Raw genomic sequence first — 25,267 nt, 5'->3', positions numbered from 1 at the left:
TGGAATTAGTACGCGGTTTCCGGTCTACCTGTTTACAATTTTCTTCCAAGTTTCCTTCTCCAGGCCCAGAACAGGTGGATGCTGACCTAGTGGGGAAATCCTCCCCTACTCGACTACGCTGAAGCGGGGACTGGCAAACAGGAAAGTGGGAGGGGAGGGGATCAGAGAGAGGCAGAGTGTGCTTAACCAAGCCGGCTGTAGGCTGGAAAAGCAATCTGGCTTCTTACATGAAATCACCGAGGCACATAAAATCAAAAGTTGGGAATAATAAGAATCTGAGACCCTCAATCATTTACTAGGTTCTTTATTCAATGATTCCAAACCTTCCTGGAAGCAGGAATACTCTCGTTTCATATGATGAGGTGGAAATTCAGAGGTCAAAATAAGGCTTGAGAGCTGTAATTAAGTGGAAACTGAAATCTGATGATCAAACCCTTAGCTTTTTGATCAGGCTCTGCTGCATGAGAGATTTTTTTTTTTAAAGTCATTTAGAAATTTCAGCTTTAAGGCCATTTATATACTTTTTCTGTTCGAGCCAACAGCATCTTTATGCTTCCTAGGTTTCTTTGCCATTTCTCCATTTCCTGAATTTTTCGAGTCAACACGTGGGGGCTAGGACTTACCAAATAATTATGGAAGAATAGGGTCAACCCACTGAAAGAGACACCAAAGCCTTGGTAGGCAATGTGAGGATGGTGCTCATGTATACACCTACGCAATCTTCTCCCCTATGTGCACTGTGGTGCTGAGAGCCATAGCTGAGAGTTGGAAGGAGGCATGGCATTTTTGCCAGAATGGAGTGGTTGAGAGCAAGCCATTGAGATGATAATGGTTATGTTAAGCTGTGTATTCAACTGTATATTAGACCCCTGCTGTTCACCTTGGCCTGCTACTCTCCCGCTACTCTGGAGTTCTCACGAGGATTTCCCAAGAGTTCCCATTGGTTGAGTAAGTGCGGGAGGAGGGATTTCCGGAGGAGGGAATTCCGGTTGGTGTGTGGTGTGTCAGGAGAGAAGGCCGCGTGCATGGGAGTGCGGAGAATAAAGGAGTTCCTGTTTTGAACTGTGTGGCGGCTCGGTTATTTTGTGCCCAGCCAGACTGCGGCACTGTGGCAGAGAGATTTTGGGGATATAATAAGGCCTCTAATTGGTTGACTCTTGAGTTAAATCAAAGGGGAGAGTAACCTGGGTGGGTCTGATCTGATCAGGTGAGTCCTGACAAGGCTGGAGAGATTCTGTTTAACTATGAAGATGAGTTTTGCTGAACAGCAAATTCATGGTTGACGGTTTTTCTTTCAGCACTCTGAATGTTATCCTACTGCCTTCTGTTCCCCAGGGTTTCAGATGAGAAATCATTTGCTAATCTTACTGAGGATGCCTTGGGCATGATGCCTTCTTACTGCTCTCCGGTTTCTACCTTTAGCTTTCAAAAGTTCCATCTGAAGTTCCTAGGGGTGAATCCTTTCCTTTCTCCCTCTCCTTTAATTCTTACTCAGAGTTGGAACTGCTTAAGTACAAAGATTAAAGTTTTTATCCATTTCTGGAAATGATGTCTTCAAATATTCTCCTGCTGATTAGGAAGTAGCACATGTCCTGGTGGGCAGCAAGCCACAAGCTGTGAATGGCCCCTCTGTGAAAGCAAGAAAGCAGGCTCCTCAGTCCTATACCTGTGAGAAACTGCACTCTGTCAAGAACAGAGCCATAGATGAGATGGAAGCCCCCGATAGGGGCTGTGTTTCAGCTTGGTAAAAGTCTAAGCAGAGGACCCAGAGAACACACGCCAGACTGCTGACCTACAGAAACTGAGAGGTCATAAATGTATGTGGTCTCCAGTGGCTAGGTTTTATGGTAAGTTGTTAGTCAACAGAAAACGAATGTAGAAGCCAAAAGAAGAGACTATGGCTTTTCAAGTATAGCTTCAAAATGTCATTTGAAATGAGATCATTTCGCTGTGGGTGTTTGTATTAGTTTATTGAATATTATTTTACTAGATGCCTACTGTGTTAGTCAGCTTTGCATTACTATGACAAAACACCGAGATAAACAATTTATAACAAGGAAAGGTTTGTTCTGGCTCCCAGTTTCAGAGGTTGCTGTCCATGGTTGGTTACTTGGCCTGCTTGCTTTGGGCCTGTAGTGGCACAGTTCATCATGGTGAGAGAACACGGCAGAGGTAACCTGTTCACCTCATGATGGCCCAGAATCTGCTCCAAGGACAACCCCCGATTACCTAACTTCCTCCCACAAGGTCCCACCTAAAGGTTCTACCACCTCAATAGTGTCATAGGCTGTGAACCAAGGGGTCTATGGGGACATTCCGGATCCAAACTATAACTCTGCGGGTATTATACTGGTGCTCAGCATGGAGGGTGACCAAGACAGTCTCCAGTGTTCAACTTCCTCAGAATTCTCTGCTTGGACACGTTGGTCTACTCTCTGCTCCCACACAAACCTCATCTTTTCAACATAGACACTGCCCTTCTCCAAAGCTCACCACTTAGGAAAATCTCCTCCATATTTTATGATGAAAGATGAATCCTGTTCTCTAAGAAGCTTTCCCTAATCAATGCAACACGCATTGAGTTGACAACAGACAAAAAACCAAGCAGGCTAAAGGAAGACTTCAAGGGCCCCAACCACTAGACGGGGCTCACAGACAACAAAGGGAATTAGGGAAGGCTCTAGGGAACAGTGAGGCCGGGCCTACTCCTGAAGATACTAAAGAACTAGGCTGAGCAGAATAGAATTTGTAGTAATCAGGTCAAGACTACTTCGGCAGTCTGTATGTCTTGAAGTTCAATTCCAGGGCAATGGTCTAAAATAATGGACCTCAGCTCTGCATTAAAAATCAAGATTGCAAGGACCCTAATCAAAAAATTTAAAAAAGCCCTAGGTACAGATTCTACACTATATCAATAAAATCAAATTGCCTAGGAGTGGAGACCAGAAATCTAGGGTGATTTTAATTTGCAGCCAGAACTGAGAACTACTGATCTAAAATTTCTCAAATTTCTCTTAAGGGGCTGAGGCTGTAGCTCAGTGGTAATGTGCTTGCCTCGCATGTGTGAGGCACTGGGTTCGATCCTCAGCACCACATAAAGATACTGTGTGTTCACCTACAACTAAATAAATATTTAAAAAAATTTTTCTCTTAAGATCAAGACTACCTGAACCAGAAACTAGCTTTAAGCTAGATCTAAAGGGAAGGAAGTAGCCCTCACAATGGGATGAGGGAGAAGCAAGAATGCAGTGGGAACAGCACACCAAGGGAGACAAGGCTTTGTGAAATAACAGCAGATAATGCAAAATAACTGAAAATAAACTGTAGATTATTCAAACAGTAAATGGACCATGTGATCACTTGCAATAAATCTAATTTTCTAGTCATATTTGACCTGTGTTAGCATTAGAATAAGCTGCAATTTTCTACAGCCCCAGGCTAAATAATTCAAGGAAGGAAGTTCCTACAATGTCCTGATTAGAAAAGAACAATAAATCCTAGTTTAGATTTTCTAATGTGCATGTCCATGGTAAGCAGACATTAGGTTCAAATTTGGTTACTCGAAAACAGGCCCTAACTACAGCAAGATGCAAATCTAAAACACATTTAGGCCCATGTAGGAAATACTTACAAGGAAGATTTGCCACTAAAGCACATCCTCACACTGACACAGACAGCTGTGGTTTGAGTAGCCTTTTTTTTTTTTTCCACAGTAATTGAAGGTTTGGTTCCTAGAGTGGCACTACTAAGAGGTGGTTTACCTTTAAAAAGTGGGGCCTAGGGCTGGGGTTGTAGCTCAGTAATAGCTTGCTTAACACGTGTGAGGCACTGGGTTCGATTCTCAGCACCGCATATAAAGAAAGATCCACTGACAACAAAAAATATGGAGGGGGAGAGGGAGGAGGGGGAGGAAGGGGGAGGAGGAGGGGGAGGAAGGGGGAGGAGGAGGGGGAGGAAGGGGGAGGAGGAGGAGGAGGAGAAGAAGAAGACGAAAAAGAGGAGGTGCCCAGTGGGAGATCCTTAGGTTATTGGGGGCATGCTCTTCAAAGGGACTGTGGGTCCCTAGTCTCCGTCCTCCTGTTGACTTTTAAAGCAAATAAAATCATCCAGCCACCCAACTAGTTTATTAAATGTTATCAATGAAAAAAAATTTTTGATAAATGTTAAGATATTTTACAACAGGATCATGAATGAAAAATATTAGTTGATATTAGATAATAATTTGAATGAGTGCTTTAAAAAGATTTTCCCTTGTTCCTTTGACAATGAGCAAGTTAGTTTATTGCTAAGTAACAGACAGTGAGAATTAAATGGACCATGATCCTTTCCTTCTAAAGAAATCTCTTAGATAATTCTTTGGTTCTTCTCTTTGAACTCCGTAAGAGAGTTCAGTGTCTATTTGCACCAGGAAATGCACCAATCATGCTGAACTCTGCTTAGGATCACCCTTCCCTTTTCCCTGTCTGGATCCAGGTGGTCCATATTTTCCATCCTGCCCCAAGGCCAAAGGGCTACTGGTAGGGATGGCTGAGGAAGGAGTAGAATACAGAAGAAGAAAATGCCAGGTTGTGAGTTCACACAAATAACCACCTTGGAGTTCTGAAGGCAGAACTGAGAAATTTGGGCTTTAAAAAGCATGAAAAGCAAAGCTTTTATATAAAGTAAAAGTTTGTAACAACCACGTGTGAAACCCAAGCTTTGGAAACACCCCTGATAAGAAGAGAAGGAGGACAATAGCTATACAGCCCCAATATGAACTCACACTCTGACTGTAGTGTGTCGGGGACTGATTAAATGCTTTACTGTCATCCTTTTAACAGTCTGTGAAGCAGATTAGTTAACAAGAGAAGGAGTAGTAGCCTGTGCTCTACCATGTTACATGCATCTCAATGTTATTTCAGAAGAAGCAAATATTTCCCTTGAGCTATTAAAATGACAACAACAAAACAATGTGTTGGTATCAGGTGTTTCAAAAATCTGAATTCTGTCCCCACGCCACTCCATTTCCCAAATCACAGACAGCATGTTCCAAATGTGGCATATAACTAGATGTTTATTTGCTCTTCCTAAAGTAAAGAATCTGTTCTATCTTATCAAACTTTTCAACTACAGGCACCTCACTTTACTATCAGGCACCCCACAGCCTGCTAGCCTCAGATCTACAATTGCATCTTCAAAGCACAAGTCAGACTGTTCAGTGTTCTTGAAAAAGACACTAGACTGCTAGTGCTTTCATACCACAAAATGATAAAAATGGACACCTGGGAAACCATGAACCCATCAGATTTTTCTTGTGATAGTCAAACACTGGAAATGGACATAACAGGAAAGAGAAGAAGAAAAACCTTGCTTTTCATAGAAAAAAAGTGGTTGTGTGTGTGTGTGTGTGTGGGGGCAGTTTGCACATTTCTAAATGAATTTCTGGTTTCTAATACATGCCTAGGACAGTCTGTAATTATACTTTAGCTCTCTTGGTCATACCTTTCTCACATCTGAACTCTTTGGTTCTGTTGTCCAGGTAATGATTCTAGAAACAGCAAGCCTCGTCTCGCTAGAGTTTACAAAATCTGTTGGGTCCATCTGTCTGGCCAGAGACTCAATGTATTTCAAGATTGCAACTTTGACCTGAAAGACCAAATAATTATAAGCATTAAGTATACTCAACCAATCTTTAAATAGAATTCATAAGTGGTGGCCACAGAAAAGTAAACACCATTGAGGGGAAACTCCCTTCCTTTGTCCTACACTTATACTTCCACATGAAATAACATCCTAATCCTCACAAGTGTTGCCGGACACTTATAGGGCAGCTCTGCCACCAAATGAGAGGGCAGGCTCAACTCTGTAGTTAGTTTTTCACACATTCCAGGCCATGTCCGGCGAGGCAAGCTCGTGCTCTACTCTAACTTCTATATCAACTCGTCAAAAGGGTGTTCATTTATTAGGCCCATAGTGAAACCTCAAGAAAAATTCATGATCCAGGAACAGATGACGAATATGACTACACACATCTTCCCTCACTGTACAACAACAAGAAAATTTAGTCAAGTTATTATCAATAAGATGATTTTCCACATCTTAGAGAGTGATAACATTAAAGAAATATTCCAACAAGATGCTGATCTCAACACATCAGAATGCTTAATTTTCTTGTTTAAATATTAATTGTGAAAAAGATTACTAATGCCCAAATGATGGTGAGGATGTGGAACAACAGAAACTCTCATACATTGCTGGTAGAGATGTAATATGTTATAATCATTTTGGCTTCTAAAAAAGCTGTCCATGCCTACTTTATGAACCAGCAATTCCTTTACAAGGCACTAAACCAAGAGAAATGAAAACATGTCCACAGAGTGGAAAAGGAATATTCACAGACTTCCTAACTGCTAAATACGAGTCATGTATTAAAAAAGTAAATTTTAAGCAACGTTTTGAGTTCCTGGGGTTGAACTGTAATGACGAATAGATACTGACCTTGAGGTTTGGAGTCTGAGTTTGATCCACAATAAATCTCATCAAAATGTTAAACTGTTGATCAAATGGAAAGGAGTCCCTAGATTAAAAGAAAAGAGAGTGCTTGCTTTTAAAGATATTGAAAAAAGGAACTGTCAAACTACATAACAAAAACATACTGTTATAAATTAATATATGTAAATGCCTATTTATGTTCTTTAAATAGTACTTTTCGTTTTGCACAAATACCAAGTACATATTTATATAGGAAATTTAAGAAAAGGAAAATCTTCCACTAAAGTTACACTAAAGTTACTTTGAGTAGCTCTTTTAAAGATTAAGACCAAACAGAAAACAAGGCAGTAAGGAAGATTCCTCTTGTCCTGCTCAGGGTCATCCTCTCTTCACTCCAGCTACCTTTCTGAATGCTACTTACCCGAGAAACAGTTCCGATTTCCCAGATCTTATTTTTACAACCCCACTATGCTGCTTCCAGGTGACCTGGCTTAAGCCAAATGTCTGTTTTCTTTGTCCTAGAAATTGCCTATGATCCTATTTTGGTCTGACCACCATAGAAGAATGCCTGTTCAAAACTCAGTGACAGAAATTCCCCACCCAGCTCAACTCACACATAGAAGCCTGGGGCCCAAGGAGCCCCTTCTCTTGTTCCATTTCTTGCCTGTGAATGATCCATTTCTCATAGTCATTGTGCATCTCTGAGCCAATTAAGTGACCCTCAGGGGCTCCTGGCTAGTGAAAGTCAGTGCTCTCTCCCTTAAAATGTGGCAATTAATAGTACCAGTTAAAGATTGCGTAATGGAGCACTATGTGGATAACGCTGATGGGACTTCTACATCAATGGGAAAGATAATGCAATCGGCAAGTCCTATTACAAATGAGGCTGAGTGGTTACATTTCTTTCTTTGGAACCTTTTAGAAACCTTTCCTAGTCTATAGAAGTACAGTAAAATGAATAAAAATGTAGGTATGAATCTACAAATATTTGAAGCAAATAATATCTATGATCACAGAATTGTTATGAAAATTAAAATAAATGATATAAGAAAAATATCAAGTTTTACGAAGTGGTGCATATTAGGTGCCACCATTATCAGTATCATAATTACCAACAGAAAGCAAACCTGACCCACAGCACCCTTTCCTCTCATGTCTATCTGCACCCTGGAAGTTCTGAGGACTGCTTCTGGAGACCAAGTGCATGTCAGTTGTCAGTACACCCAACTTAAGTGACTGGTTGACACACTGCACACAAAATGCTGCTCCCTGCTTGTGCAGCAAGGGGATGAGTGGAGAATATACTTCAGGCACTGGTGTGTTTAGCCAGGAAATGCACTCTGTTGTTAGCTCAGCCACAGAGAGGAAACTCAGGCAGATTAGCTCAGGTCTAGAATCTGTGGAGCACCTCTGAGCCACCACTGAAAGTCCCTCCAAATAACCACTGGATGGTTCCAGATGAACTTCAACAGCTGCACAGCTCAGCAGCTGAAACAAAGAATGGAATCACAAAAATACCCTAGGGACTCAGAACAAGTCTACTGAGATTAGATTTTGTTTTACAGAAAGGGGCAGCCATGAAAATTAGAAAGAGGACATACTGTATTCCTTAATTACCAAAGTTTAGTTTGCAGAATATTATAAATTATAGCCTATATGTTTTTTTGGAAATAGTACTTTTAACTTTATAGAAATCTTAAATCAACACATCCTTATATAGAAAATAATAATAAAAAGAAAATGTCCCAAAATACATATTAAAGTTACTTTGGGTAGCTATTTTAAAGATTAAGACTAAGCAGTAACCTTTAAGAGTATAATCTTATTCCATTAAGTCCTAAATTTTCAGTTCTGCAAATGTAACAAATATTCAAATATTATTTCAAAGTTATCATAAGTGGTATATTTGTTGTTCAGTTTAAGTATTTATAGGTGTCCCACATCTGGGACAGTGGGACAAAATGATTAATATGCCCATCATTCCTAAAAATCTGAAATGGACCTTTCCTTCATAAATTCACTTAATTTAAGTGACCCAGAGATCAGATATGGCTCATACATTTTGTTTGGCCTTTAGAGGCATAAGAAATGTGTTTCCCAAATCTTTATTTCTGACCTTTTTTTAAAACTCTGGTTTCACTGGGCCCACATCCCACAGCCTGTCAATAACTCCCTTCTCATCACTCATTTCTACCAGCTGTATCAGCCTATCAATTCCTGGCCACACCTTCCATTGTAATGCTTCCAAATTCCATTAAATTTGATCATTCAAAGAGAGAGTCTAGTTTGAAAGTCTTATTCTGAATGCAGCATGTTACTTTTGAGTTTACAGGAAATCAGAAGAAAGATATTTTATAACGGTACAAATTAGAAGGTTAACCAAAAGAAAAACTCCTGGCATCAGAGTATGGAGGGACAAATGTATGCAAGGCAGCCAGAGTCCTGCACTACCTGCATGGATGGGGACGGGGAAGGGCATGTGCTGTTGTTAGTGGTGTGAACTGGACAGAAAATAAAGGTACAAGCACTACATCTACCCCACACACAGGAAGGGAGGACACATGCCTACAGAGCAGCCTGGAGTCACAGAAGCAAAGAGAGGAGCAATGATCAAAAATCCTGGATGCTAATTCCCAGATGGCCACTAACACCAAGTGTGAGCCTGGGCAAAGTAGTCTGCTTCTCACTGATGATATGAACATCATCTTTAAGGTCCTTTGTTTAAAAATTTCTATTATTTCAGTTTATAAATAATAACTGGGTCTTATAAGCTGAATATGGTGGTACATGTCTATAATCCCAGTGACTTGGGAGGCTGAGAAAAGAGGATCACAAGTTCGAGACCAGTCTCAGCAACCTAGTGACACCCTCAACAACTTAATGAGACACAGTCTCAAGACAAAAGGTGCAAAGGTGCTGGGAATGTAGCACCTCTGGGTTCAATCCCCAATACCAAAAATAATAATTATTATCATGAATATTGTTATGGGGTCTTATAAAAGTTACTGCTCTGAGGGCTGGGGATAAGCTCAGTTGGTAGAGTGCTTGCCTTGCATGTACAAAGCCCTAGGTTCAATCCCCAGCACCACCACCAATTAAAAAAAAAAAAAAAAAGTTACTGCTTTGATGATAATTTTCTGAGTGATCCAGGAGTCATTCATTTATTTATTTTTACATTTATTTGTTTCTTTGGTGCTTTACCACTGAGCTACAACTTTAGTCCTTTTTAGTTTTTAAGACAGCATCTTGATAAGTTGATAAAGGTCTCACAGTTGCTGAGGTTGGCCCTGAACTTGAGATCCTCTTGCCTTAGCTTCCCGAGTCACTGAGATTACAGGCATGCATCCCCATGCGCAGTTCTGTCTATCCATTCATTTATTCATTCACTCATTTTTATTTTAGCATTAGGAATTGAACCTAGGGACACTTTACCACCAAGCTATACTACCAGTCCAGTCCTTTTTTATTTGTGTGCATGTATGTATGTATGCGTGTGATGCTGGGGATTGAACCCAGGGCCTTGTGCATGTGAGACAAGCACTCTACCAACTGAACTATATCCCCAGCCCTGTACTTATGTTTTTGAGACAAAAGTCTCATTAAGCTGGCCTCGAATCTGTGATCCTCCTGCCTTAGCCTACCAAATCACTGGGATTACAGGTGTGTACCACATCTGGCTCATCTGTTCTTACTAAAAGATTCATTAATCTGATACATCTCTCTCCATTTCCCACCAGATGACAATGCCAACATTATTGCAAAGTGTCTTCTGAGAACACTTAATTCTAACTCTTTATACTGAAGATCTATAATGGCACAGACAAGGGAGAAGAGGCTTGTGAACATAGTTTTTAATTTTTTCTGAGCCTTGTAGCTTCTCTTTCTTCATAACAGCTACAAGGCTTACAACTGTTGTAATGTTTATCCAGGAACCAGTCAATTTAAAGACAGTTTCTGAACCAACAACATCTCAACATCATACATTGATAAATTTCCAATGTGACTTAAAATAAATTGGTATTGAGAATACTAAGAACTTCAGAAAGATATGTATATTCTAAACATTCTCTTTAAATATTTTATACAGGAAAGATAATAATTCTCAAAGTTTTACATGTGTCTGAGGCATTCACAAAATACAATGCCAAGTCAAGGAAGATATGGGTATTTCATCTCCTGAACTGTTGGGACATGTCGACAAAAGTCAACAAGAGAACTTGAGAACTGAGCAAGAGAGAAGAGATTTGAGTGGGTGACAAAGACCATGAGTAACAGAAGACGTTGCCAAGAAATCACAGTCGAGACTTGTAACAACATGGCTGAGCCCCTTGACACTCACCTTGTGACATCTAGGGCCTTCTGAACTTTTGCTTGAACAGAGCCAAGTAAATCTGCTCCCATTTTCTTAAGTAATTGTGTGAGAAGGACAAAAAGCCAGTCTTGCAAGTCATCCTTATGAATTATTATAAAATCCACTAGAGTCTCCAAGAACATACTGAAAACCTGAACACAAATGAAAACCAAGCATTTCACATGTCTGATTCATGATTTTCTCCAAAGAGTAGAAAGCATTAAAAAGGCCCATGCTATTTTACCCAGACTCTCGTCATTTATGTGAACACTGTTAACAACCGCTCATATTGCAAAGGCAAATGCATTGTGGAAAATGGAGAAAGGAAAAAGGACTGACACTTACTCTCTGTTGTGAATTCCACCGCAAACCAGGCCATGCAACAAAACAAATTCCATGTTAGTCACAGTGAATATCATTTTCATGCAGTTTCTTTAAAAATCCTGAAAAAGCTACAAACTGATAAAATACTTGCTCCTCCCTCAATATTAGCCTATAAAAGTTAGTACAAAGAGGAATGAATTTTCCTGAGTTTAATCCTAGAGGCTTTAAAAAAAGAGAGAGAGAGAGAGAAAAAAAAAAAAACTCAACTGTCCTAATTCTATACTATTCTTGCTCATTATTGAGTATTCATGGTATAGTATAAGATACAAAAAAAAAAAAAAGCCATTCCCTATTGTGTAGCTATTGCCTTTCATCTTAATCAGCTCTTTTGAAGTATGCCAATTTCAGATATTATGAATAAAATATTATAATAAATGATAATGACACTTCATGTAATTCTTGTACTGCTGTGTAATTATCACAGATATCTAAGGTGAAACAGTCCACAGTGGAATATCTGTGAACCAATTTCAGAGAGATTAGTAGCACCGTGTTTCCCTACCTATTCAGTGAGCCTTGCTCTACTGGGACAACCCACCAATCACACACCTCCTCGTTTCTAGTGCAGCAACTGTTCACCACCAGGGGTCTCCAGTGAGTCAGCTCAGGAAAAAAAAAAGCCAGTGGCCCTGGCTGTGGGATTCCTGGCTTCTCTCACAGACAGCTAATAAATATCAACTAAACTGAGACCTCCAAACTCACTGGACAAGAGCCTTCTGATGATAACAAATTTCCTTCTTTATCCTCACATTCTGCTTCTGAATCAGCAATCTAGAGGTAACAGGTAACAGAAATTTCATCAATGTTCAAAACCATCTAATATCCCTTATGGTATAATTCTTACGAAATGTATTATGCTTATGCTTTAACTTTTATTGCTTTTAACATTACCTTAGAGAAAAGTGTGCAAAGATTATATCTTTGAATATCTATATGGCCTCTAAACTTGACCTCTTTTGGGTTTTATTGACATTGTTAATATTATCCTTGTTGTGAAGGTTTTCCGGGAGATTTTTGCAGGGGCATAGAGGTGGAGCATCACCCTGTATTCATTCCCTTTCAGTCTTGTGAACAAAAGGCAAGGGGCCTTATCTGGTTTTTCTGTATCTCTGGCTTATCATAGCAGGTATTCAGTAAATACCAAATGATTGGATGGATGAGTGTGTGGGTGGGTGGATGCTACTTTAAGGACAATTCCTATGAGGAAGTAAGGATAGAAAAAGAAGACGAAATACAGCTGGCTGGAATTTCACAGTATCATAGGCTGCCTTTTCCCAGCAAGAATTAGAAGAGACCATTTTTTTTACTAGGGAAACTATAGTGTAATATGGTTAATCCTGCAAGTCAGCATTTAAGATCTGCTTCTGCTGGTTTAGAGTTCCATAAATATCTATACTTTAGTTTCATCCTTTATCCACTTTTGAACTTTCCCTGTATCTTCATCTTTCCATCTTCTTCCTCTGAACACATCTAATAGCCTTTAAAGGCTTCCTTCCAAACAATGATATTTATTTAAAATCTAGACTCTAAGTAATTTTATAAAGTGTCCCTCTCTCTGCATTTCCCCTAGAATGGGCCCTGTCCCACAGTCATGCAGGCACTCTCTTGTCAAAAGGGCCCAGTGTTTCTTTTGGCCCCCAGGAGGTGGGGGCCTCAGCTAATGGTGACCACCATATAGCAAGTTCTTGGGAAAGTGATATTCTATTTGGAAATATAACCCGGTTTTCCAATGAATCTATTCAATAAATACTTCCATTTTCTACCTTGTCCTATGAGAACAAATACTAAAGTTTACAAAAATAATTACATACATATTTTTTTCACTACAACAACTTTAAAAAAATGCACTATATTATACAATCTTCTAATCTAGCACTTGGCCCACTATTTAGCTAAAAGAGGAACACAAAAATTAAAATGTTTGTTGAATGAATGAAATACTATTATCTGAGTCTCTTTCCATGAAAGCTTTCACTTGAAGCTTGAAATTTATGAACATTTACGTTCTGAAGAATTCCTTTTTATTTTTTATTTTGCAGTACTGGGTATTGAACCCAGGGTGTTTTAGTTTTTAATTTTTTCTGTAGTTGTAGATGGACAGAATGCCTTATTTTGTTTATTTTTATGTAGTGCTAAGGATTGAACCCAATGCCTCATACAAGCTAGGCAACTACTCTGCCACTGAGCCACAGTCCCAGACTAAACCCAGGTGTGCTTTGTCTCTGAGCTATGTATCTCCAACTCTTTTTATTTTGACATAATAAGATTTCACTAATTTGTCCAGCTGGCCTCAAACTTGGGATTCTTAGATTTCAGCCTCCCCAGCAGCTGGGATTACAGGTGTGCACCACCATGCTTGGTTAAAAATTCCATTTTTGAGAGACAAAACACATGCTATTGCAGAAATGGGTGTTAAATTTGTAAGGCTGAAACTCACTGGGGATTTCTCTTTCATTCTTGGGTATTTTACACAGCTCTCACACACATGCAGATGGAAATATAAGTCTGATCCTAGATTTACCTTGCTATGAGGGTCAGCAAACATTCGGGTGAAGATCTCACACAATCTCTTCAATTCTACTCGACTAGAGGAAATAAAATAGAAATAAATTAATTTAAAATGTAAAAAGTCATCACTTCAATTATAGTTTGCTTTTAAAAATCCTTTGGATCCTAATAGAACCTAATCCAATAATACTGGGTGATTTCAACACACCCCTATCACCAATAGACAGGTCATCCAAACATAAAGTCAATAAGATAATTCTGACATAAATAATACTATATACCACATGGACCTAACAGACATCTACAAAATATTTTACCCCAAACAACTAAATTCACTTTCTTCTCAGCAGCTCATGGAATCTTTCCCAAAATAGACCATATTACAGATCATTAGATAAGTCTTAGCAAATATAAACAAACTGACATAATCCTGTGCATATGATCAGGTCATAATGAAATAAAACTAGAAATCAACAGCAAGAAAATTCACAGAAACCACATAAACACAGTGAGTGAACAATATTCTTTTAAATGAAGAATGGATCATAGAAGAAACAAGAAGAGAAAGCAAGAACTTCTTAGAAAAAAATGAGAACAGAGATATGACATATCAAAATCTCTTGCACAATATGAAGGCAGTTATAAGAGGAACGTTTTATAGCACTGATTACCATAAAAAATCCAAACAAATAAGCTAATGCTATACTTCAAAGCCTGAGAAAAAGAAGATTAATGCCAAAATCAGTAGAAGATGCAAAAAGATCAAAGATGAAATTAATAAAATTGAGAATAAAAAATACAAAGTATCAATGCAACAAAGAGTTAGTTCTTTGAAAAGATAAACAAGATTGATAAACTCCTAGCCAAACTAATCAACAGAGAGAGAAAACCCAAATTAACAACATTAGAGATGCAAAAGGAGATACCACCATAGATACTTCTGAAATCCAGAGGATCATTGGAAATTGTTTTGAAAACTTATATTCCAATAAACTAGAAATTCCGGAAGACATTGATAAATTTCTATATACATATGACCTGTCCAAATTGAAAGAGGAAAATATAGAAAACCTAAAATAGACCAATATCAAGGTATAAAATCGAAAAAGCAATTAAAAGTCTTCCAACAAAGAAAACCCCAGGGCCATATGGATTCTTTATCAACCAGACCTTAAAAGAATAACTTAGACCAGTTTTCCTCAAATTATTCTATTATTCTCCCAAATACATTCTAGGAAGCCAATATGATCCAAATATCAAAACCAGACAAAGACACAGGAAGGAAAGAAAACTATAGACCAATCTCCCTGAAGAACATAAATGCAAAAATCCTTAATACAATATTAGCAAACCACATTCACAAACACATTAAGAAGATAGTACAACATGATCAAGTGGGTTTCATCCCAGGGATACGAGACTGGTTCAAACTACGTAAATCAACAAATGTAATTCACCACATAAACAGAATTAAAGACAAGAATCACATGAACACCTCAATAGATATAGAAAAGGATTTTGATAAAATCCAGTACCCATTCATGTTAAAAACACTGGAGAAGGAATTTACCTCAACATTATATATAACAAACCCAAAGCCAACATCATACCAAGCAGAAAAACTGAAAGCATTTCCTCTAAAATCAGAAATAAGACAAGGATGTCCACCCTCACCACTTTATTGCAATATAGTTCTTGGAATTCTAGCCAGAGCAATAAGGCAAGAGAAGGAAATTAAAGGGATACAAACAGAAAAAGAAATCAAATTATTTTTGTTGGTTGATGACATTACCCTATATCAAGAAGACCCCAAAAACTCAAACAGAGATTTCTAGAGCTGATAAATTCAGCAGGATACATTCACAAAGCAATAGCTTTCCCATGCTCCAATACAGAGTCTGCTGAGAGAGAAATCAGGAAGACCATCTCATTCACAATAACCTCAAAAAATAAACAAACTTGGGGAATTAATCTAACACAGGAGGTGAAAGACATCTACAATGAAAACTATAGAATGCTGAAGAAAATGAAGACCTTCGAAGATGGAAAGACCTCCCATGTTCCTGGATAGGCAGAATTAATATTGTCAAAATGGCCATCTTACCAAAAACACAGATTCAATGGAATCTCCATCAAAATACCAATGACATTCTTCGCAGAACTGGAAAGTCATTTGGAAGAATAAAAGACCCAGAATAGCCAAAACAATCTTATCCAAGAAAAGCAAAGCAGGAGGCATCACAGTACCTAATCTCAAATTCTACTACAGAGCTACAGTAACAAAAACGGCATAGTATCACCTTCAAAACAGACACGAAGATCATGGGAACAGAAAAGAAGACAGAGAGACAAACCCACGTAGCTAAGTCATCTGATAGTTGACAAAGGTGCCAAAAATATGTGTTGGAGAAACGACAGCCTTTTTAACTACCTCTAGCCCTCACCCTGGATAGAAGTCAAATCAAAGTGGATCAAAAACTTAGAGGAATTAGATCAGAAACTTTGTAACTGGTTAGAAGAAAAGAGGGTCAACACTCTAATTCACAGGCACAGGTACCGATTTCTTTAACAAGACTCCTAAAGCTCAAGAAATAAAACCAAGAATCAGTAGGTGGGACAGCATCAAATTAAAAAGTTCTGCACAGCAAAGAAAATGATTAAGAATATGAAGAGAGAGCCTACAGAATGGGAGAAAATCTTTACCAGCTGCTCCTCTGACAGGGGATTAATAACCAGAATATAAGAGTTTAAAAAGCTCAATGTCAAGAACAACAATAACAACAAAAACTCAACAACTACAACATCAACAACAAAATCACGATCAACAAATGGAAAAAGAATTAAACAGATATTTCTCAAAAGAAACACAAATGGCTAACATATACATGCAAAAATGTTCAACATCTCCAGCACTCAGGGAAATGTTAATCAAAATTATAGTGAGATTTCATCTCACTTCAGTCAGAATGGCAATTACCAAGAATACAAATAATAAATTCTGGTGGAGAAAAAGGCACACTCATGCACTAGTGGTAAGACTGCAAATTAGTATAATCATGCTGGAAAGCAGTATGGATATACTTTAAAACCATATGACCCAGCTATCCCACCCCTTGGTGCTTATACAAACTAAAATCAGCATACTATGGTGATACAGCCACATCAATGTTTACAGCAGCACAACTTATAATAGTCAAGTTATGGAACCAGTCCAGGTGCCCATTCATGAACAGATAAAGAAAATGTGGTATATGTACACAACGGAGTTTTACTAAGCCATAAATTAGAATGAAATTATAGCATTTGCTAGTAAATGAACAGAACTGAAGATCATCATTCTAAGTGAAATAAGTCAGATTCAGAAAAATCAAAGGCCAAATGCTTTCTCTCATACGTGAAAGCTAGAGCAAAGTAAGGGGGGAAAATGTTGTGGGGGGTGGTTTTCAAATATTATAAAGACAGAGGAAGATTAGTGGAATAGAAGGAGACTGAACTGGAGGGAGGAGGCAATGAATGAACTTGACAAAATTGTGCCGTGTGCATATATGAATACACTACAGTGAATTCTACCTGTATGTATATTTATAAAACATCAATTAAAAATAAATAAATGAGTGGAAAACAGACCAGTAGAACAGAGGAAGAAGAATAGGGGTAGGGAAGAGGGGAGGGAAAGAAGAAGTAATGGACAATAAAATTGACCAAATTATGTTATGTGCATATACAAATACACCACAATTTTATACATATATAAAATATATCACTATTCTTTACATTTCTCATACACCAATTAAAAAAAAGAGGAGAAAATAACTTTATTTCTGTCAACTACGCAGCTTTACCTAATCTATATTTATGCAACAGAATTTTCCACAAATAAATATCTTATTTAATTCATGAAGCTAAAGGCATAGATTCACTCTCATTTTAAGGTGAGGAAACTGACACTTGGAGCATGATATTCCCAAGCTCACAGAAAGTGACAAAGCATGAGCCAAACCCCCTTCAACTCGACCCAGGGCTCTTTTCCATCTGCGACAGCTGAAAGGGTATGCAATAAATTAGAAAAGAAGCATGTGTTTCAGGGTCACATAGACCTGGAACCTTGATTCGACTACAAAGGACAATGATATCTTTAATCCTTCTCTTTAAAGCTCTGGCCTCTTCTCAGTCAAACAGGATATGCAGTATGTCACAAGGCTGCTGGGAAGATAACACATGGCACCTACTACTGTGCCAGGGACACAGCAAACCCTCAGGCACGCTGGTGTTCTTTACCTTTTCTGATCCCTGATTGCACTACTACCTTTTTTTTTACTCTGAAGCTGAAAAGAGGATCCTCTCTTCCTCAAATTATCATCCATCCTTACACAGATGAGAAAGTTGGCTCAATGACCCTTTAGTACTGTTAAAAGTACAACCTAAAGTGAATGCTGATTTCTAGAGATTATTTAATGGGTACTTAGTGAACCCTAGGAATCCAAAAAATAGAATCAGCAGGAAAAAATAAATTCTGGAAGAAAAATCATCCTCATTTTATTTTTGACAGATCACGGAGTGTCATCAGAAGCCTGCATTTCAGAAGGTATATGACAGATCCTCTCACACCATCTTTAAGGACAGACGGTATAACGTGGGCAGGTGTCAGTACAGGAAGGTGGAAGCAGATGAAGAGCCACCCGGAGGAGGGAACAGCCACTCATCAGCCAGGGCTCATCAAAGAGCCCAGGATGAGCCTCACCCAAGGTCACAACATAGCCAGTCTCAATACTTATCTTTAAAAAAAAAAATCCAGAAGATATAGTACATTGAATTTCATGGGTTCACTTGTCCTTTTCTCAATTCCCGTGTTTTAACATCTCCATAATTGAAATTCATCTTATACTCGGTGACATAGTAACACTGCCATATTTAGTAAACAGCATTTCTCATTACTTCTTTAGAGAGACATAAAATCACAGTGTACCAATGGGGCCCAAATACGGTATAAATGCATACCTTTTTGATGTTATATAATACGTGCTTATTTTAAAAAATTTATAAAATATGTAAACAAAGCAAAAAAGAAAAATGTTCAAAAAATAACGCTGTTGATTTGAAGGGCTCTGTTTTATCATCTGTTTACTCTGCATATTTATAAGCTACTATATGCTTATAAGTATTGAAAATTTTAGACTGAGACATTTTATCCTGAACCTTGAAGAGGAATACAACATACTAATTTGCAGAGTTGTTTCATTGTTCACCTGAATTGTAAACTATACCCAGATTTCTCAATAACAACATGAAATAAAAAAATATGAACCTTAAGGGAAATAAATGTTTCATAAGCCTAATCAATTATAGAATATGTGCCAGATATTTTGAAGACTCCGAATGGCAAGGATGGGTCTTACTTTTGAGCATCAATACATGGAACTTTGTAAGGACACCTTAAATGACAAGAAACCCCTTTAAGAACTTAAAAACAGTATACTACAGGGACATATCCACATCAAAGTTTATAGCAGCACGATTCACAATAGCTAAACTGTGGAACCAACTTAGATGCCCTTCAGTAGATGAATGGATAAAGAAAATGTGGTATATATACACAATGTAATATTACTCAGCAATAAAAGAAAATAAATCATGGCATTTGCAGGTAAATGGATGGAGTCGGAGAATATAATGCTAAGTGAAGTTAGACAATCCCAAAAAACTAAATGCTGAAAGTTTTCTCTGATATAAGGAGGCTGATTCATAATGGGGTTGGGAGGGGGCATGGAGTATTAGATGAACTCTAGATAGGGCGAGGGGAAGGGAGGGGAAGGGAGAGGGCATAGGGGTATGAAAGACAGTGGAATGAGATGGGATATCGTTACCCTAAGTACATGTATGAAGACATCAATGGCATGACTCTATTTTGTGTACAACCAGAGATATGTGCTCTATATGTGAAATATGAATTGTAATGCATTCTACCGTCAAATATAACAAATTAGAATAAATAAAAAATAAACACACACACATACACACACACACACACACACACAGAAACCCCTTTAAGTCTCTGATGAGTTAAGAGGGGACTCGGGCATGACTCTCAACCCTGGTCTCCTGCCCTTACCTCAGTGTTCTTTGGCTCTTTAGCAAGTTCTGCAAGCCCAGCAGCCCTTCTTTCCTTTCTGACCAGTTTGAACTTGCACAGTGGTTGAGAACTTCTGCTACATCCTCAGTCTGCCGCAAATAATGGGGAATGCCGCCATTCCTGGAGCCATAGGAGCGCTCGGAGCAAACACTTGAGGCATCGCTGTTGGCGTCGTCATCAGAATACATCCCATATGGCTCGTATCTCCTCCTCACAGGCTTCTTCTGATGGATCCAATGAGGGATGGAGGTGAACAAGGAAGAAATGGAAAGGTGAAATGGTCATGAGTCATATCAAATAAAAACAATAACAGAGTTAAATGGAGAAACACACACACACACACACACACACACACACACATACACACACTTGTCCTGTGCTTACAGATCAGGGAAATAAAAACAGAAAAGCAGTCTTCCAGGAGGAAAAACAGGTAATAAGTATCACACTCCTTAGCGGGGGTAGTGGTGGGGGAACAGGACACTGGGACACACACGACTTGGCCTCTTAATACAGTGTACAGTGTATGGGTTTTGCAGCCAGGCAGACTTGGGTTACAATCCTGGTGCTACCACTGAACGGCTGCATGATTTCAGAAAGCCTGTGAAGATTTTTCCTTCAGTTTCCTACTCTGTGCGAGGACGATATTTATGCCAATCCCACAGGCTTGCTTCGAGGACTCAGTGGAATTCTAGGCCGAATAATCCAGCTCAGTGCCTAAGACACTGCAGGTGTGTGCACCCCTGGGGCCCCGTGCAAGCTGCTTTGAACATGGTCTATGGGCAAACTTCTGTGATGACATTTCCTTAAGAAAACCTGAAATTGAAATGCCAGTGGCAGAAATATCCTATGTAAAAGAATTCTTAAACTATCTGAGCCACTTTCATTAAGGACTTTAGTTTTGTAACAAAAACAGGCTTCTTTTAAAGCAGACTACAATATCTGCTTGATTCATTTCTCTTACTCTGAAAACAAAAAACTACATTAAACCCACTAGCTATATAAAACTGATAAAAATTATAAAATACAAATTTTTCTGAAACCAAAACAGTCACCGGTTTAAGCTGTATAGATTCAATTTTCTAATAATACTAATTTTTATGAATCCAATTTGCTCAGGACTGTTTTGTCATCTGCCTATCATCCCAGCATAATTATGAATAGTACCCCCTTTTTACTATTGAAAGTATTTTTCTTTGGATGCTAAGTTATATGATCATCCCACTCACACACAAGAGTCCTAAAATAAGAAAAATGTCAATAAATCCATTTGTGAAATAATGACAATATAAGAACAGGCACAGATTGAGTTAATATAATGCAATTCTAATAGGAGACAGAACAGAGCGTGACTTTAAAATAAATGCTAACACAAACGTACATAAAAAGTGATTTGATTCCATCCCTATAAAGGCATTGGCAGATTCAACAGAATCAGAACTCAGACCAAAATTTCTACTACATTTTGTGCTGCTTTTGCTAGATTCTAAAAGAAATATACTTGCAACAGAAAAAAAAATAAAGTTGTAAACAAAAGTTAAAGCACTGGTACCTTGCTCCTGGCGTCTCCTAACAGCTGTAGGCAGGAAAATATTGAAGGATGGGGAAAAAGCATAGAGAATTATGTCAGAAGCATATGTGGGGATTGTTCTGGCAACAAAAGCGTATAGCAAAACATTTCTTAGCAAACTAAAAATACAGGTCAGCAAGCGTTTCACATCAAGCAGGTAGTAATAAAGACTGCTTTTTTTCAAAATGGCATTTCCTAACCTCCTAAACCTCTCCTAGCACCTTCTGGCTCTTGCTATAATTCTTTACTGAAACTCTTCCCATACCCATACCCATGAAGCACATCTCTAATGTGCCTTCTGATCTACTATCTATTCCTAGGAGACTTTCCGTCTGTCCCTGGGGTTTTAATTCTGTAGGCAGGAATTCAGTACCATTCCTGTGCTTTAAGCTCTTCCGAAGCAGGTCACTTGAAGAGACCAGAGTGGACAGAAAATAACAAGGGCAGCCTGAGTACAAAGGGAGCTGGGGCTCAGTGAAAAGCTCAAGTCAAGTTATGCCGAAGCTCCAACTCTCCATCTCTGTTCTGCCTCCTAGAACTTTGCACACAGTCCCTTATGCAGTTCTTTAAACAACTAAGAAAGTCCTCAGCCTTAACTGGAAGTCCCATTTAGTAAGGGTTTCAGCTTCCATTGTTTCCCACTCCTCTGACCTCCACTTCCTAGGATCTCTGAACAAATAAAAGATGGATTCTAAATGCTGTAATTTGGAAGGAGAAACAGCTTCATAGAATTCTGTTCCAGCTCTTGACTCTTAAGTTAAAGCCATGGCCAGAGCAATTACCCTGAACTCCAATACCTGCCAGAAAAAAGTTCTACATATAAGGGTGATGAATAGAGCTGGCCAGGCCATCTGTCTACCAGGAAAGCATTCTGAGAGCAGCAAACTGCTTGCTCACAGACATTTGTACAAGAAATCATCTGACTGAGCAAGAATAAATGAAGGAGAGACAGGAAGGGATGAAAGCAGGAAACTCCACAGCCGCAGACTATAAAGTGTCAGTCAGATGGAACATGGCTGGATTAAAAAACTCAGGGTAGGAAAGCAGGATCCTGTTATGTGTACTTTTTTTCTCTACAAAAGAACAGATCTTAAAATAGCAAAGGCAAGGGTAGAGATCAGATGATTCTAAAGAATATCTATTTTGAATTCTGAGCACATAAACTGGAATATGCAAGACACTGTGCTCCCACCAGCTGAAATGCATCTTGACCATGAGCAGGTTCTACCAAGGAACTTTTGCTATAACCACAAATTAAAGGAGCTCTGGTCACTTTATGTTTTTTTTTTTTTTTTAATTTTACATTATAATGAAGCAAAAACATATTCTATCAGTATTTCATACCCTCAAACAGTAAACATTAAAATTTAGGAAAATTTTCTTAAATATTGACTTGACTCGTTTTTTTTTGTTTTTTTTTTTTTTTTTAAACAAACAGATCATACAGACCCACTAGTAAGGGAAAGAAATAAATGCAAGATTTTCAAACCTCAAACTATTACCTGGTGTTATAATTATGTTTAGGCTATGCCATCAAGGTCTATAAAGCAACAGAAGCAACAGGATGGAAAACAGGAAATGCTGGAAAAAAACCATGGTCCCCAAAAAAAAAAAAAAATAGCTCAATGACATCTGAGAAGTCTGATGTCATCAAAATCTCCTTGATACTGAGGAGCACAGACAGGTAAGGAATACTGGATAATAATATTTTTTGGAAGGCCAATTTTCATGTATGTGTGTGGATGTAAAAGATTAAGAGGAAAACAACAGTAATGTAAATCTGTTCAACGTTTATATAATTTTGAAGGGTTTCAAAGATGATTTAGTAACCTGATTTGGGGCAACTTCCTGTGAAGACAGGGAAAAACGTGGATGAATAATTCAAAGAGATTCTGCACACACTGCGCCCCTTACCAAAGCATCAGCAACTGCAGCTTCCAGATCTGTACTGGTGCTCAAAACCCGCATGGCATTCACGGAACCCGGTATTCTTCCTGGCTGGCCCAGCCCAAATCGGTCTATTTAGAAAACAAAAGCAAAACATATGTCACTTTAATTCACTTGCTCTCAATTCTTTGCAAGGAGCTCCTGCCTCTTTGCACCACAGTGGATAGAGGCTCTGACAAATCCCTAGCCAATTTTAACTGCATTAACTTATTTACCAGTAGTAGAGGTTAAGTTGTTTGCATTTAATACTATGGAGCCACAAAGCTCAATAGTGGAAACTGTCCCTTAGTATTTTATTACTTTGAGACATGAGAGAGGGGAACTTATTCTAGAAGGGAGCTGGACTATGAACTGAATCTTTTAATCTATTAAGCTTTTTCTCTACAGGCAAATGGCCTTAATGTTTCTTCAAACTAATTAGAAAGCTTCATGATTTGATCAAAGAGTGAAGTAAACAGTTAAAATTTGAAATGAATGTACTAAATTGATCTCTGTGCAAAATTTCCTTAGTCTTTTTGTTGTTTTTGCAATACTGGGCTATACCGCCAGCCCTTTTTATTTTCTATTTTGAGAGAGGGTCTGGGCAAGTTGTCCAGGCTGGACTGGAACTTGGAATCCGCTTGCTTCAGCCTCCCAAATTGCTGGGATTATAGGCATGCACCATGGCACCAAGCTGAATAATAGTCTTTATACAGATAAACAAAATGGAGAGAATCCAAAGAATTTAAGATAACTTTTAACAGTTCGAACAACTATTCTAAGGTTGTTAGTGATCACAGTATATGAAGCCTTAGTTTTTAAAGTCCCAGTAAGTCAGTTGACCAGCCTTCTTTAAGAAGTGCTGGAGATTAAGACTATGATAGGAGGAAATCAGTGTAAAAGATGCATTGGGAATGATAAAGTTTCTTAATTACTGTTAAACTTTCTTAATTAAAATTCTGATGTACAAAAAACTTTGAAGAAAAATTTTAAGATAAAGTGTTTTCCCTGTGAACTGTTTCAACAAGGGAAATTTCTGTATTAGCCATATTCTCGTATAAAGCATCGATTAAGAGGGGAGCTAATATTGATTTTACATAAACTTTAGATTGGTAATAAGACACCACTATAAAACTGATGGACTTTGAAATTGTTATGTTATTTAGCTTTTATAAAATGTCAATTTCAAGCTGTTATACCTTCTACTTCAACAGAAAGGGAAAATAATTTAAACATAGCTAGTCAATAGTTATACAGTCATGAATTTTTATAAAGAAACAAAAATTGTATGTTATACTATCCCCTTTTTTAATGCATTTGCTGATCATTCCAAATGTCCTCTTAGTCATTGTGTTGCAAAGGTGATTTCATGTGCCACATGAAACCTAAAAAGACCACAAAATAATCACATTTCTATATCTATCTATGTTAGTTAAATTATGAAATGAGTATAAATTTGAGATTTACAGATTTATAGATAATCTTTAAGTCTTTTTTTTTTCATTAAAAAAGGGTAGATAGTAAGGGATTTATGAGTAACAGAATGAAAGTAATTCAGTTATAAGCCATTTAAAAATTACCCAGCAAAACTTAAATAAAACAGAGTCTAAAAAAATTTTAAAAATTAAAAAAAAGTAAATCTCATGCCAGCGATTCTTGTTCCAGGGATAATATTGTTTCATTTTGTTTTAAATCAGAAACAAAATTAAAACTTATAAGAACAATGCAATTATTCTGTGTTTCCCAGATGCAAACAGCTTTGCCATACACAGTGACTAGGATCACCTGATATAGAATACAGATAATTTGAATTGCAGATCTTGTATTTTTTTTCTTTCTTTCTTTTCTGTGGTGCTGGGGATGAAACCCAGGGTCTTGTGGATGCTGAGCATGTGCTCTACCACTAAGCTAACCCTAAGTTCCTGAA

The 25,267-nt window shown here is 38.1% G+C and overlaps 1 protein-coding gene across 21 annotated transcripts in view; it reads right to left on the bottom strand.

Moving 5' to 3' along the window:
- Nucleotides 1–25,267, bottom strand: part of Clasp1 (cytoplasmic linker associated protein 1) — a 271,318-nt gene that overhangs the window by 49,548 nt on the left and 196,503 nt on the right. For 11 of the 21 annotated variants that reach the window (XM_058583243.1, XM_058583245.1, XM_046456831.2 and 8 more), the window contains 7 exons: nt 23,329–23,432; nt 21,397–21,420; nt 19,824–20,068; nt 13,728–13,791; nt 10,811–10,974; nt 6,478–6,556; nt 5,482–5,625 (listed from right to left, as the gene is read on the bottom strand). In XM_058583243.1, coding sequence (XP_058439226.1) covers nt 5,482–5,625; nt 6,478–6,556; nt 10,811–10,974; nt 13,728–13,791; nt 19,824–20,068; nt 21,397–21,420; nt 23,329–23,432 — 824 coding nt within the window. Of the gene's footprint in view, nt 1–28; nt 131–5,481; nt 5,626–6,477; nt 6,557–10,810; nt 10,975–13,727; nt 13,792–19,823; nt 20,069–21,396; nt 21,421–23,328; nt 23,433–25,267 lie in introns of all 21 variants that reach the window. The other 10 variants (XM_058583246.1, XM_046456834.2, XM_058583257.1 and 7 more) reach the window with 2 other exon arrangements.

This window comes from Marmota monax, unplaced genomic scaffold, assembly GCF_021218885.2.
Source record: "Marmota monax isolate L192 unplaced genomic scaffold, Marmota_monax_Labrador192_F-V1.1 WCK01_AAM20220418_F8-fsc00121, whole genome shotgun sequence".
In the NCBI taxonomy this organism is placed as follows: domain Eukaryota; kingdom Metazoa; phylum Chordata; class Mammalia; order Rodentia; family Sciuridae; genus Marmota; species Marmota monax.
This window is presented reverse-complemented; position numbering and strand designations above follow the sequence as displayed.